Below are 16,636 nucleotides of genomic sequence, written 5' to 3' on the forward strand. Positions count from 1 at the left end.
AGTGAGACTGTAGGGCTGAAATATCAGTATGTTGATAACACCATTAGGAGTCATCTTCAATAATAGAACAAAGGCGGGGTGGGAATCAGGGCATCAGCCTCATTCATCAAGTTTGCAGGAAGGGGAGGAGAGGGAGCACAAAAATTGTAGCTGTGCAGCCATTGATGTCCCCATGCCCATTTGGTGCTGAATTGTCAAATTATTCTTCTGGTCGTCTTAATCCCAGCTGAACAGCATGCTGTTTCCCAGAGGACAGTCAAGACATGAGACAGATTTCTCTTTACCTTTGTGATCTAAATGGCAGTTTTCTAGCCATCTACCTGGCTGTATTTGGCTCTGCCTTTTTGCCATGGCTGTGTAAGATTTTGTGCATAGACTGAGTATGTACAGTAGGGTTATGCATTGGCCAAGCAAGCATAAATGCATGTGGCCATATACCTAACTATAAGTCACAGGAAAATCATGGAGAGGGTGAGAGCACTCCTGTATTTTAACCCTAATAACTGAATAGTTAGGGACCTCCCCCAGGAAGCCAAAGCATGAGCCTTTAGGCTGAGGTAGGCAAAATATGACCCACAGGCCACATAGATTCATAGATTCTAGGGTCAGAAGGAACCTCAGTGGGCCATCTAGTCTGACCCCCTGACCCTGGCAGGAAAGAAAAGGGTCACCAAACCTGGGGTCAGGTGAACTCAACCAGGTGCCTGTCCAGTCTCCAAAGCCTGCCAGCTGATTTGGCAGCTGCCAAACCCTGCCCACTCCCATCCTCATGCATGGGAAGGAGCCAGCCCTGGCCCCAGCCTGTGCACACAGCTTTCAGGCAGAGCTACTGCTGCTGCCACTACTGCAGCCACCTAGGAAAATGCTTGGTTCCCCCAGCCTCCAGTGGTTCCTTCTCCTGTCACTGCTGCAGTGCTCCAGGCAGTAGGTAAGGAAGTGGGGTGGGGGAAAGCTGTAGTTGGACAGGAGGATGGAGCACAGGGCCAGGGCCAGGGCCAGCAGGAGCATGGAGCCAAAAGAACAGGGCCCATGCCCAGCAGGGCAGCAGGAGCATGGAGCCTGGATTAGCTTAGTTCCATTACACAGGGCTCCCCATGGCTTATGTACAGCTTCTGGGACTTGCATGCCACTGGGGGGAAGCCATGAGTGATGGAGCCAGGCTGGCTTAGCCTTGCTCCCTGGTTCCCAGTGGATTCTCAGAAGCTGCATGTGGCAGCAGAAAGCCCTTGGCTCCATCACGCAGGGCCCCACACTGTGTAGTTCTGGCCAGGTCCTGGGAGCTGCAACTGAGCTTCCAGGAGCTCTGTGCAATGGAACCACCACCTTGCTACTATCTGCAGCTCCTGGAACTGGCCAGAGCTGTGTGCCTCTGGGAGACCCTCTGCCTGCATGGGCCACTAGTGCCCCAAGGGCCCGCTGGTGGCAGGGGCTGTGCACCATGGGAGGGAGGGGCCAGGGCCCACACACACACCTATACCCCACCATACCCATACCCTTACACACACCCCACAGCCTTCCCCCCCACACACACCCCACAAATCCAACACCTCTCCCACACACACCCCCACAAACCTCACACCCACAGCCTCCCCCACACCCTGTCCACAGCCTCCTCCACCCCCATAAACACCCACACCCATCCACACATGCCCCCACTCCCCCACCACACACATTTACCCACACACACCTCCCCCACAAACCTCATACCCCCCACTCACACCCCACCAGACACGCATTCACACCCCAACTATAGCCCACCCCCCCACACGTTCCACATACCCCCTTACACACAATATACAAAATAAGACTTCATTTTGAGCTATTATGCAATCACCTCGTTATACACTACACAAACACATATAAATCAGGAAAAATATTTTTTGAGATAAAATTAAAATAGTTATAGTAGATGTTTGATTTTTAGTATATGATTTGTTTTTTTCCAGTTCCAAGATCCCCTCCTAGTACTTCCTGGGGCAAGAGGAAGGACATCTGGTGGCAAAGTCAGGGGTTAGGGGGCAGAACTTCTGGTTCCAAGATGGCAACAAGGGGATGGGGCACCTGTCAAGGGGCGGGGCTACCCTTGCAGCCTTTGACAGCTCACCAAAAATCTTTAAGTGGCCCTTCAGCTGAAGTAATAGCCCATCCCTGCTTTAGGCCCTCCTCACTAAATCAGGCTCAGCAACTTCCCCATGCATTTAATTGCCATTGGATAAAATGGATAGAGAGCAGTGCTATCAAGAAGTTTCTATGCCAGTGGGGCCAGGAGCCAGAACCTGTTCCCTACCAAGCCAACATCCTTTGCACCGAGCCCCATACTCTGTCTTGTATTTTTTCCTCCTGATTCTACACACCATCTTCTCTGGATTGCCCAGGGGCCCAGCTTCAAAAGGAGCATAGGATAGTGCCATGGAGTTAGAACACAATGCTGGGAAGTCAGAGATAAAAGTTCAATTTCCCTCAGGGCAAGACAGACCTAGAACCTGGGTCTCTGGCTTCATGAGTAAGTGTCCCAACTACACAATTATTGGGGCTAAAATATGGAAGGTCTCTGTTCTTCCTCCAGAGTCTGATACCTGCTAGATTTGGGTTTCTGACCAGCAGCTTCCCTTGATTTACATGCAGGTACATATCCAGAATGAGCATGTGTGTTCATCCATCCAGTAAGTAGCCTTCTACATATGCTCAGTCTAGGCACATACACATATGTACTTATACTGAAGGGCAAAAGGAATTGCTACCTGTGCATAAGTGCCAAAGCATACAAAGGGAGGCAAGCTTCTTTGGGTAGATGTGATATTTTTTATTAGATCAACTGAGTAGTTGGAAAAAAGTTCTTTGCAAGCTTTCAGGCACAAGCACCCTTCTTCAGGCATAGGGAGTCCCTGATGCTCTGAGGTCTCCAAGGAATGAAAGAAGCTAAAAGTGTGACAGGATGTCATTGAGAATATAACTAGGTGGAAATTAGGAAAACAATGGAAAGGGAGGAGGAAAACAAGGGTGAAATAATGCCAAAGGTAAGTAAGGGAAACTCTACTGTAGTTGAGTTCTCCAAGGTAGAAAAGAGGCAGTCTGTGAAAAAGTAAATAGCTGGAAATTAGGAAGACAAAGGGTAGAAAAAGAGGGGAGGGGAGGAAGTGGGGGGGGGAAGAAAAGTGTAAACGGTAAGGTCAGGCAGGTACCTGATGAATGATGAATCAGATGTCAGGCAGGTTGTAATGTGTCATAAATACAATGTCTATATTGAGTCCATGATTTTTTGTATCCAGTAGATTTATGAAGTGAAGTTTGTAGGCTCATCTATGAAAGGTATTTTGTAAGTTCCCTTTTAGGATTAGAACTAAGAGATCGGAGAGGGAGTGATTGTCCTGTGAGAAGTGTGCTACAGGTAATTGGATATTTTTGTCTTTGATGGATTTTCAGTGTGGGTTCATTCTGGTGTGCAGTTACTTGGTTTCTTCTGCATGTTTTCCATCGGGGCATTTGGTACACTGGATGAGATAGATTACATTTCTGGAGGTGTAGGTGTAAGATCCAGGAATGGGGATGGTTCTGTTGTGGGGTGTGGTTATTGTGGGAGTGCTGCAGATGTGTTGGCAGGTTTTGCATTTCTTGTCCTGGCACGGTCTGGATCCGTTTGGTGTGGTTTGGGTCGTAGGGACTTTCCTTCTGGTGATTTAGCTTCTTTCATTCCTTGGAGATCTCAGAACAGCAGAGACTCCCTATGCCTGAGGAAGGGTGTTTGTGCCTGAAAGCTTGCAAAGAACTTTTTTCCAACTACTCAGTTGGTCTAATAGAAGATATCACATCTACCCAAAGAAGCCTGCCTATGTCCTTAGACCAACACAGCTACAAGCAAAAACCAAAGCATACAAAATAACAGTGGGTAAAATACAGACAGCCAAGGCCGTAAGTAGTGGGGAAACAAGCTTTGCACAGGGTCTTTTTGTGTGAGAAAGAGAACCAGCATCCTTGAGAGCTGGTCAAAAAGTAGTGTGGATGCTCTGAAAGAAAGCTCAATGTTTGTAACTTGGTTGTGGTGAAAGTCACATGCTAGTACCAGTCATGAAACTAAGAACATCAAATTCACTGAGCAGCTGCAGGAATCTCCCAGGGTCCCCAGCTCCTGCCTGGTATTTCAGGGATCCAGGGAAACCCTGCCTTGGTTTTTGGTAAAAGTTTGTTGAACCAAGATATATCCAATGAATTATTTCATGCTCAAAAAGCCAACACTTTATGAAAATTCATTTCATCAGAAAAATTCTGATTTGCTCTAGAATCCTTTCCCCAAGGATGCAGAGTCACAGCAGGGCCACTCCCACCTACATCTGCAACCACTGCTGAAACCCTGCATTTCCTCTACAATGAAGAATTTTGACAAGCAAGCGGCCTCCTTGAAATTTGCTGCTTTACTCTGAATAGGGCATGTCCCACCTCTGTAATCTGGCCTAGATATTGCAAGGACTGCTCTAAAGATTATTTCTGGATTTTCTCACTTGCTCTTTCCCAGGATTTATAACATACCTTCAGCAGTGCTCTGGTTTAGTACTGAAGTTTCCTTTTTAAAGTGCTTTATTTTTCTTAGGGTTGTGCCATTGCTGTATGGTTTTTGTTTCCTGGTGTGTGTGTGTGTGTGTGTGTGTGTGTGTGTGTGTGTGTGTGTGTAGTAGAGTAGTATATATGCTGGAGGGTAGGGCTAGGATTCAGAGATACCTCAACAAATTGGAAAATCAGACTAAAAGACATCTCATGAGGTTCAAATAAGGACAAGGGCAAAGCCCTGCACTTCGGATGGAACAGTACCATGTACTGGTAGAGGCTGGGAACTGATTGGCTAACCCACAGCTCTGCAGAAAAGGATCTGGGGCTTACAGTGGGCAATAAGTTGAATATGAGTCAACAGTGTGTCCTTGTTGCAAAGAAGGCTAACAGCATCCTGGGCTGCATCGGTATGAGTGTTCCAAGCAGATCGAGGGAAGTGATTCTTCCCCTCTGTTCAGCACTGGTGAGGACACATCTGGAGTACTATGTCCAATTTGTGCCCTGTACTACAGAAAGGATGTAGACAAAGTGGAGAGGATTCAGTGTGGAGGGTATTCAAAGTGGTTAGGGGGGTGGAGCACATGACAGCTGAGTAGAAGCTGAGGGAACTGGGCTTATTTCAGCTGGAAAAGAGAAGATTGAGGGGGGATTTAATAGCAGCCTTCAACTACCTGAACTGGGGTTCAAAAGAGGATGGGGCTAGACTGTTCTCAGTGGTGATAGAACAAGGAACAATCGTCTCAAGTTGCAGCAAGGGAAGTTTAGGTTAGAAATCCATCAATGACAGATGTGGAATCTTCATTACTGGAGATTTTTAAGACCCAGCTAGACAAAGCCTTGTCTAGGATGATATAGCTGGTGAGGGTCCTGCTTTGAGCAGGGGGTTGGACTAAATGAACTTCTGAGGTCTCTTTCAACCCTAATTTTCTATGAGTCTATGTTTCTATGTGTGTTTTCAAGACACACTGTAAAAACTATGGTAATAATATAGTCTGACTGATTATATCAATTTATGTTCTAAAGGAGAAGTGGAGGAGACAGTCAAGTCTAAGAGCGTGAGCTTCTTTGATCCCAAAGGAGAAGCACCTGGAATATCCAAAAACTTCTCAGGATATAAACGTTCACCAATATTGGCTTCTGCTCATGAAAATGGAAACATCTATCTGTGGAATATAAAGGTAATATATTTGATGGTCTGTAGGATGGGACTAAGGTGAAGGAGGAGGAAAATGCTACCTATCTTTGACAATCTACTTTCAACTAAGACTAGGAGGGATTTTTTTACCCCTTTAACTTTTCTTTATTTTAAGAAGCACAAATTGGTCCTGATTTAACATCTGTAGCAAGGGAAAGTTTAAGTAGAATCGTGCCTTAGGGCCCTGTCACACGTTCACTTGCAGCAGTTGCAAATCACTGGAAATAGTGACCATATTTAAGTTAGTACATGTTAAGAGAGAACCCTTCCCTGAAAAGGGCTCTTATCATCTACGGAATTATTTGATTGTGTGTCTGCTCCCATTTTAAATGTACTTAGTGTTAAGTTAAACGTGTGACACCACTCTTAGAGTGATTGTAACCAACTGTTAAGATAAACAATTTGCTAGAAGGCCATTGTTTTCAAAGACCTTCTTTGTCTTGTAAGACTAAGTAATGAGCAAGGCAGAGCCTACTGCCCCCAAATTCAAGAGGAAATCTGTCACGTTACACTCTTTCCAAAATAATTTGGAAATAATGGACTGTGCACATGTGTAAATGAAGAGTATTGGATATGATTTAAAGTTGCACCATTCAGTTGGCATCAGTAGGGTTACAAGTCAGGGCAGGATTAAATTAAAGCCCATAGCCATATCCAGACATGCAGGCTCGTGCGGTTTGTTGCACTGCAAGCCTCTTTGCAGTGCCACAAACTATATGCGCAGAATGTTAAAACGTATTCTGCACTGCAAATTTGCAGTGTGGGATCAAATATTGCTACTGGGAAATCCCAGAAGCAAAAAAAGCAATTGTGGAAAAACTACGACCTCAATCTCCATACTTCCTAACCTGGGGACTTTTTACATGCTCTCTAAAATCCACAAACAAGGGAACCCTGGAAGACCTATCATATCCAACCATGGGACCCTAACTGTGGAAATATCAGGTTTCGTTGAATCAATCCTAAAACCGCTCATCACCCACAAAGCAGGTTTTGTACAAGACACTACAGACTTTCTACAGAAACTTAAAAACATAGACCACCTTCCCAGCAACACCCTCCTAGCCACCATGGAGGTTACCAGCCTATATACCAACATCCCACGCCAGGATGGCACCCAAGCCTGCCTTGCATATCTACAGGAACAAGATTACAACTCAGAATACAGACCCAAAGATATTACTGACCTTATACACTTCATCCTTACACACATCAATTTCACTTCTAATAATCAACACTTTCTCCAGATGATGGGAACAGCTATGGGCACTAAAATGGCCCCACAGTATGCCAACCTTTTTATGAGCCACCTGGAAGAAGACTTCCTCAAGAACTGCACCATCAAACCCTTGCTATACTTAAGATATATCAATGACATCTTCATCATTTGGACTGAAAACCTACAATCTCTGATTGAGTTCCATCAGAAATTCAACAATCACCATCCCTCCATCCGACTTTCTCTAAAATACTCCAGCACCAACATCTCCTTTTTAGACATGATGATCAGTATCCAGAATGATAAAATACACACCACATTATACAAGAAATCCACAGAGCAACATACTTATCTGCACAGAACCAGCAATCACCCTAAACACACCAAAAAAGCTGTGATATACAGCCAAGCCCTCAGATACCACCGAATTTGTACTGAAGAGAACACCCGGGATCGCCACCTCACCAATCTCAAAAAGGCTTTCACCAAACACGGACACTCCTCCAGAAATATAGATCACCCGTTTGAAAGAGCCACCCAGATACCATGTGAAGAACTGCTGCAGTACAGAAGAAAACCCCCCACAAATTGCACACCGCTGGTGATGAGATATCACCCCTCCCTTGAACCTGTATGGAAGATCCTCAAACAATTGCAACCCATACTAGAAAGAGACCCTATTCTTAAAAAAGATCTTCCCAGAGCCACCCATCCTAGCCTTCAAACAAGCACCAAACTTTGCCAACCTCATCACCAGAAGCAAACTTCCTCAAGCCCAGAACACACCAAAAGGATCCAGACCATGCCATGACAAGAAATGCAAAACCTGCCCCCACATCTCCACCACCCCCACTATTACTACACCCCACAACAGAGCCATCAGCATCCCTGGATCTTACAGCTGCACCTCCAGGAATGTAGTATACCTCATCCAATGCACCAAATGCCCTGATGGAAAATACGTAGGAGAGATCAAACAACAACTGCACACCAGAATGAACGCACACCGGAAATCCATCAAAGACAGGAATATCCAATTACCAGTGGGGGCACATTTCTTACAAGAAAACCACTCTCTCTCCAATCTCTCAGTCCTGATCCTCAAAGGAAACTTACAAAACACTTCCCAGAGACGAGCCTATGAACTCCACTTCATCAACCTCCTGGACACTAAAAATCATGGACTAAATATAGACATTGGATTTATGACGCATTATAAGCTGCCTGACATCCGACTCCCCAGGTATCTCTCCACTTTCATCCCCCTTCTCTCTCTTCCCGTCCCCCCCCCCCCCCCCCCCAGCCTGTCTCTCACCCATTGATCCCTCAATCTACATTTTCACTGACTATCTGTCTTGTATGCATACCAGCCCAGCTTCTGGCTTCTTTACTTTTCATTCCAACCAGGAAGAGCACACACCAACTGCTGAAACTTCCTTAGCTTGACGAAGGGTTTTTGAACCCGAAAGCTTGCTTAATAATTGTTTTCCAACTATTTAAGTTGGTCTAATAAAAGATATCAGATTCACCCAAAGAACCTTGTCTGCCTATGTCCTTAGACCAACACGGCTACAACCTACACCCCTGTAAGATGGAAGATGAGCTCATGGAGAACTGCAAAGAGGCATGATATGGGCTCAGAAAATTATCTCTGCAGCAACATTCTGAATGGATATGAATAGGCAAGACTGCATTTATCAAGGCCAGGGAAGAGGATAGTAGACATCATCTATTTATTTGGTGTTCTGCTGCTTTGATTCTTCAAGAATAGCAGATACAGGAAAGATTGCTTTTGTTTTATCTGTTTTAGGGAGATCTGCTGAGAGAAGTTTTGCCCTTCACAAAATACTCTGCTACTCCTTTGACAGTCTTGTGCATAGACCTCTCTGTGAGAATGCTTTTGGCTGGCAGCAAGGGTAAGCATTTCAGTCACCATCATGACAATTTGTAGGGATTGAAAATGATATATTTTAAAAACATACTGGGAATATGAAAATGAAGAGCCAAAGCCTGCCATTATTTCTTTAAGCAAAACTACTATTAAAATAATTGTAAAAAGAGTTTTCTGGAGGAAAAGTGAATATAGTATCTACTACAAGACTGCTTGCTTACAATAGTAGTAGAACAAAATACTTTTGTTTACACAAATAACTATTATTTACTTTCCATCCAAAATGACACATTCTAGATTATGGAAAAAATTCTCTGTAAGGACAAGCAAAACTCATGCATCATGTATAATAGCCTCCAGCAAGTGGCTACATATATGCAAAATATTCATGGATATGGACATATAGGTTATGTTCAGACGAGCACAGATATGCGGTTTGTGGCACCACAAACATGTCTGCAGCACCCCACACTGTATTTTAGATGGTCTCCATTCTGCAAGGGAGTGCAGAAAGGTCAGCCAATGTGAAATAAATAATCAGAGAAAGGTCTACTAGCAAAGGCATTAGCAATGTTTTTCCTTTCATATCATTGTACACCTATCAAGCCATTATACTATAGGGTTGCGTCCAGATGACCGTGGATGTTTGGTTCCTTGGGGACAAGTTTTGTTCCCAGGGAATATCCAGGGGTCAAAAAACCCACAGGAAAAAAAAGCGGAGCAGTGCATGCACAGGCAGTGTGTGCCACTCAGAAGCAAAGTTGGGCTGCCTGGAGCCATGCTCTGGCTGCTAGCCAGGCTCTCCGTGGCAGAATTGCCACTGCTGCAGCCCCAGGAGGTCCCCAGGACCCTAAGTAAGGCTGCTGGGGCCAGCATAGTGTTGGCCCTAGCCTCCCCTACCCCTACCCCGGGGTAACTTGCCATACGCCAAAGCGTGCATGGCACAGGCATTCACTGGGGACAAGTAGCAGGGGCACAAGTTGCGAGTGTCTGCTTATCTGATGTTTATCCAAAACTTGTACTTCTTCAAACATGGTGTGGAAATGTTTTCTCTTCATCTCTCTTTTGAGATTTTCGGTTCCTGATGCAGATCCCATGAAAGCACTCATTCTCCTAGTATTTCTCTGTTCTGGTGCTGAGCAGAATCTAGAGAGATGTTTTTCCCCAGGCATTTCAAAACCTTACAGTGGCTTGGGGTTGATGCTAAAAATAAAGAATCATTCAAGGAAAATAATTTGTTTTCTTTATTCAAACTAATTTAAATGCTTCAGGTATTCCCTATTGTACATGGAACAATGCAGATTTTTAATAGCTCTGCCTTACTGCCATTCTGGTATTCAGATGCCTTTTGGACATGCGTTTGCATGTCACTGGCCACATTTGCTCAAGATGCCTTTTGTACCCACTTCCCTTCTTTCTGCTTCCATCACCCATTGCCAGACCATCTAGCTTGCTTTTGCAAACCTGCTTGCTAGTATCATCATCTCCTTATTTGGGGTTATTCACTTTTCTCTCCACCCAAGCCCACAGCTCTTGAGAGTAGGTTGCCCAAGAGTGACTACTCAAAGGCTGCCTACCTTCTAGTGGAAAAGAGTGCAGGTTATAAAGAGGAGATCAGGGTGTTAATGAGAGAGAAAGAACTATAAAGCAAGAAGTGGAGTAGGGGACAATGTAGGGATACAGGGTCACTGTTCCTCATTTCTCCCTCAGCTTGGTCTCTGTCTCACAAGACCACACTAAAAGGAGTACAATTTTGCTTCCTTACTGTTTGTACTATTAATCCAACTTTGTGCATTATACCAGAAACTAAGAATAGTTTCATCCCTATGAAACTTGCATGTTTGGCTTATAGTAACTTCCCTGAGTGGGTGGCTCACTTTTAGAAATGTTAAAAAAAATTCTTATATGGTTTTAACAATTTAAATCTATATAATTCAAGAATGATTGTTAATAAATAGGGTATGGACCTGCCTGCATTCCCTGTTAATATGTAGTCTAATATTTTCTCCTGTATATTTGCAAGTGAAATTGATATTACTCTAAAAGCTAACTTTCATTGCTCGTAACTTTAACTTCCTTCTGAAGTTTTGAACTTATTAAGGCTATATGGTTGCCCCTTCCAGTAGGTTAATAGCAATAAAGAACTTTTTTAATGTATTTTTTTTATTTTTATATATATATATATATATATATATATATATATAGAAGGACATATTATGTGCTGGGATATTGGCTCATTTCTGGAAGATCCAGAAGATAGTAACAAGGTAAGAAGTGATCTTGTGACTTTTATGCAGAAAAATGTATTATTCAGTGCAAGAGGATGAGAAATATAAGATGAGAGGGGGCCACTCGCATGGTCAAGGGGCAGTGGGGCAGGCCCTACGAAGAGAGGCTAAAGGGCCTGAACCTATTCAGCCTCCACAAGAGAAGGCTGAGAGGGGATCTGGTGGCTGTTTACAAACTCACCAGGGAGGACCAGTGAGAATTGGGGGAGGCTCTGTTCCCCCAGGCACCACCCGGGGTTACTAGGAATAACAGCCACAAATTGTAAGAAAGAAAGTTCAGGCTGGACATCAGGAGACATTACTTTACAGGCTCTGGAATGGGCTCCCAAGTGAGGTGGTGCTGTCTCTTGCCTTGGGGGGTCTTCAAGAGGAGGCTGGACAGATATTTGGCTGGAGTGATATGACCCCAGCACCCGTTCCTACCCAGGGCAGGGGTTGGACCTGATGATCTGTTTAGGTCCCTTCCGACCTCAAGCGCTATGATACTATAAATTTATGTTTCAATTTACTTGAGAGCAGTTCAGTCTGGTTTCTTCATGTGCACTAAAAATAAGTTAGTACCTTTGGCCTGAACAATCTATTACTTACTAGAAAAACAAGAGTAAATTATATTTTTCCATTCTGGTAGGTGGAATTTATTACAGATAAATGTATCCCCAATAGTCATGCAATGTTTCAACTGTACACTATCTTCAGCATGTTTTATAGGATTATTATAAACACACTTCTTTGGAACCTGCAGACTGCCTCATTGAGGTTGATGCTAAAAATGGATAGAGAGTCAAGAAAAAGAGGCCACTGTGACAATAACAGTAGTGGAGTATATTACAGACTGACCCATGGTCAATCATATTTGTTTTTTTTGTTTTTTCTCGCCAGCAAGTAAAGCAGCAACTTTTCTGGAGAGCTCATTCTACCAAGGTAGTCAGCTTATTCTATGAAAAGGAGAAAAAAGTGGTGGTAACAGCCTCTGTGGATGGTTCTGTCAGGTATAGATATGGCTGATGCTTATTAATCATAGACTCATAGAATCATAAAAAATAAGGGTTGGAAAGGACCTCAGGATGTCATCTAGTCCAACCCCCTGCTCAAAGCAGGACCATCTCCAACTAAATCATCCCAGCCAAGGCTTTGTTTAGCCAGGTCTTAAAAACCTCCAGGGAGGGAGATTCCACAACCATATTAATGGTTCCCTGCCAGCCAGGGCTGTGTTGCCCTGGCTAAATATGCTGCAGTCCTGGCTGCATGTTTAAACACTGCACATGTAGATGCCCCCACTGCCACCTTAGCTGAAAGTTATTAACACTAAGCTTTAGTAAGCTTTAGGAGGAAGACCTATCCACTTCATGTTAACTGTTTTTCAGTGACTTGAACAGAGTGGAACAGGATCACAACCAAGTGCCTAAGTCCACTATATAGAAGGAAGTTGTAGAATTCCCCACACTGGAGGTTTTCAAGAAGAAGCTAGATGGTTATCTGTCTAGGATGTTTTAGGAGCAGCGAGTTCTGCATTTGTGCAGATTTTGGACTTCATACCTCCCAACCTTATGATTTTATAACTTCTAACCTGCTATACAAGTTGAACATAGTAAAGTAAATTTCAAGGCTTTGTTTTAAACAAATCAACAGAATTGAGGAAATTCAATGTCTGTAAGGTGGAAACATCATGCTATGGAATAACTAGTTTGTAGTCTTATCTCTTCATGCCCAGATTTTCAATGTGTTAGATTTCTGATAGATTTAACCTTAACTCTGCATTGCTTATATCTTTAATTATTTCTTTAATGATTACAACATTCTTCCAAGGTATGTTTGGCCTTAAATTAGTCTCAAACTTCTCTCCATTGTTCCAGTCTTCAATAGCATACTACACTGCAGACTTATATACAATTATTTAATGCTGTTCTAAAAACATTTTTTTTTTCATTTTCTTTCAGTTTCTAAATGTATCTACTTTTCCCCCTCTTCCCTTCTGTCTTTTCCCCACAACCTTTCCAGGCTCTGGCATGCAACCAATGGACACTATTTTGGTTATTTGGGACAGCCCAGGGTGTTTGAATTATCGGAACCCAGTGATTTGATTTTGCCCTGTGATATTAATGAATTTCCTACCATAATAAAAGAAAGCAACAAATACATGGAAATGAAACAGACGTTTGAATATCCTCTAGTACTGGACAGGGAAAAGTAAGATCATATATCTATAGATCTTTCTCTCTATATTTACATACTATTTGGGAGTAACAAGTAGCACACAAACTGAGCACCTTTCATCTCAGATTATATACTTTTGCAAACACAACCCTACAACACTTTGTATGTAATACCATCATCTTAGGAATGAGTAAATTTAGGAACAGTGAATAAGTAATTTACCAAAGGTTTATATGAAGACAAAGGCAGAGCCAGGACTAGAGACTAGATTCCAAGAATTCTGAGTACCCAATAATGATGTCAGAGCACTGGATTTAATGACACTGAGGAGGCTGGGAATCTGTTTGTATCTCAGTCCTGCAAGATAAGATTCCTAATCAGAATGTATTGGAGCATGCGTATAGGCACCCTCATCCCCCAAATACTGTACTTCTGTCATGTTTAAGAGTGCTGTAACTTTACAGTGCTGTAAAAAGAGCTCTAAATTACAGCACTGTAAAATGTGCACAGACCGCTTCTGTATACACTGTAGAGCCTGCTAAGCTTAAAGGGAGAATATAAGGCTGCTTCTGCCGTATTGGATATATATTTTAAGGACATGTCTGATACCAGTAAAGAAGGACTTACTCCTGTAATTGTAAAATAGTATAATGTTAAATCAAACTGGAAGCAGCACAGACTGTAGAGCCCACTGGTCATGGCTTTAATCAGCAACCAACACTAAGAAAAGATAGCCACATGCTGTGCTATCTCAGATTAAAGAGTGATCATCTGATAGTGACAATTTGTAAAATACGTTGTAGTAATTTGCTTTTTCTGATTATCTGTGGTGTTTTGATTATTTTTATAATTGCTATTCTTCAGTGGTTATGCTAATATTCAAAACAGTTTCAATCAATAAATTCAAATAAAGGTATTGATGCAAGGAAGAGATGTTCTTCATATGCTCTTGCATATAAAAAGGATCCAGACATGGCTGATATGAGCAGATATATGGATTTGAAATGAATGTCTGGGCTGGATTCCAATACGAAGTAAATAGCTGTGGCCCCACTGATGTGACGAATAGTTTCAGGGTATAGCATTCTGTGGAAAAAAATCTCAGTTCTTCCCAGTAGGATGTAGATCCTTAGTGTAAATTTTCATAGCTGCACTGATTATAGATGGAGCTATATTGGTTTATGACAGTGGATGTTCTAGTCCTTGATCTATTCTTTTTTGTGAACTGAGCTCACCTTGAAGAGTCATTATGATGCAATAAATTAGGGCTAAGTTTTGGTAGCTGCTGTTCCATAGATAGATAGATAGATTACATTAAGTATTTGATAAAAATCATGACATATTCTTTCATTAACATTTTAATCAATCTAGCTACTGGCTTGTCTTCTTCAAGAGTGTAAGTAGTTTATATTATACTAGTTGAACCCACGCTTCTCTGTGTAAGACTAATTTGATTTTTTTATTTTTTATAACCTTTGGTCATAATCATCATCATCATCACTTTATGATTTATGCATCATTGCCTATTCCAACTTCAAAAGTGGGGCATGACTTTGGCTAGCGCTGCACATCGCAGCGAGGGGCACAGCCTCCCCACGGCTGCCTGTGTTACCCATGCTCCCTACCACTCACATGCAGTCCCCGCACTCACATAGCAGGGAGGGAAGCCCCATGTGCTGGAGCCAGGTGCTTTCCCTGCCAGGGCTGCACAGCACCAGAAAGAAACTTCAGGACCTGGAGCTATCTGCCTTCCCTCCTGTGCAGCACAGCCCCTGCAGGGAAGGCAGCCAGCTCCAGAGCCTGAGGCTTCTCTCTTGTGCTGGGCAGCACCGCCAGGGAAGGCACCTGGCTCCAGCATGTGGGGCTTCCCTCCCTGCTGTACAAGTGCAGGGAATGCACATGAGTGGCAGGGAGCCCCAAAGATACAGGCAGCCAAATGGAGGCTGTGCCCCTCACTGTGATGTGCAGCGCTGGCTGGAGCTGCGCCCCACTGGGCACCTGCGCCCTGAGCACCCACTTGCTGCTGTGCCACACCCCCATGACCTCCCTCACACCCACACCTTGCCCCCACCCCCCGCACATATACACAAGCCCCCAACATACCCTATGCCCCTCCACATACAACCACATCCCCTCACAAACCCCACGCACACATCCTACCACATACCCATAACCCCCACACTCCACCATACACATCCACCATACACACACACACGCATCACATACACCACACATACATACCCCCCACACACACCACACACACATACCATGAATACCACACACACACATACCATGCACACACCATATACCCAATACCACACGCACATACTTTCCCCCCACAATGTACAAAACTAAGAATTTCATTTGAGTGATTATGCAATCCCCTCTATATACAGTACACAAATACAAATCATGACAAAAATATTTTTTGTAATCAAATTAAAATATGTTCTAGTAGGTATTTGATTTTTAGTGTATGATTTGGTTTTTTCCTGGTTCCAAGGTGGCAACTCCCCCTCCCAAAAGGAGTATTTCTGGGAGGCAAGGGGAAGGACTTCCAGTGGCAAAGATCAGAGGTTAGGAGGTGGGACTTCCGGTCCCAAGGTGGCAACAAGGGGGCAGGGCAAGTGTCACGGGGCAGGACTACCCATGCGGCCCTCGACAGCTCACCAAAACTTGTTAAGCGGCGCTCCGTCCAAAATAATTGCCTGCCTCTGGCTTAGGTCAACAGATCTGGCCTCCAGAATAAGAGATTTAATTTATATAGATTTCTGAATTATAGTATATATAATATGAACTACATACACTCTTGAACATGACAAGCCAGTAGCTAGACTGATTCAAATGTTAATGAAATAATGTGTCATGATTTTTATCAAATACTTAATATAATCTATAGGCTGCAGAGATATGGAAATTCAAATAACTGTATTTGCAAGCTACTTAACTGTGTGATATTGCATGTTGTCATCTACTTGGGACGTCAATTTTGTATCCTCCCATTCTCTTGTGCATAGATGGAAATCACTGACCAGATCATCATTAATTATAAGGAAGCCAAGACCTGCTGAAGTGGATCGGGATTTCAAGTTTTTCAAAGCCCTCGCTTCTCCTAAGGTAGTTAGGATAGCACTCATTTGTATCTGTTTTGTGCAATGTACTAATTGATCTTTACATTTAGCAAATAGCCAAGGGACAATGTAGAGAGCTTGTTCGGTGACAAAACATAATTCTTTTGGTGCAAAGAACAGACACAAACAAACTTTGCTAAACAGTGATTCATGAAAAACTCTTGGGTTTCAGTTCTAATGGTGTCACATGCCCACATTTCAGCTCAGAAGGCAATT

The 16,636-nt window shown here is 43.3% G+C and overlaps 1 protein-coding gene across 1 annotated transcript in view; it reads left to right on the plus strand.

Annotated features, from left to right (window-relative positions):
* Window positions 1-16,636, plus strand: part of WDR64 (WD repeat domain 64) — a 159,955-nt gene that overhangs the window by 134,780 nt on the left and 8,539 nt on the right. Inside the window, exons 20-25 of the mRNA XM_019500548.2 lie at window positions 5,566-5,720; window positions 8,767-8,872; window positions 11,053-11,114; window positions 12,015-12,124; window positions 13,134-13,322; window positions 16,307-16,406. Coding sequence (XP_019356093.1) covers window positions 5,566-5,720; window positions 8,767-8,872; window positions 11,053-11,114; window positions 12,015-12,124; window positions 13,134-13,322; window positions 16,307-16,406 — 722 coding nt within the window. The remainder of the gene's footprint in view (window positions 1-5,565; window positions 5,721-8,766; window positions 8,873-11,052; window positions 11,115-12,014; window positions 12,125-13,133; window positions 13,323-16,306; window positions 16,407-16,636) is intronic.

Source organism: Alligator mississippiensis, chromosome 1, assembly GCF_030867095.1.
Source record: "Alligator mississippiensis isolate rAllMis1 chromosome 1, rAllMis1, whole genome shotgun sequence".
NCBI classification, from domain to species: Eukaryota; Metazoa; Chordata; order Crocodylia; family Alligatoridae; genus Alligator; species Alligator mississippiensis.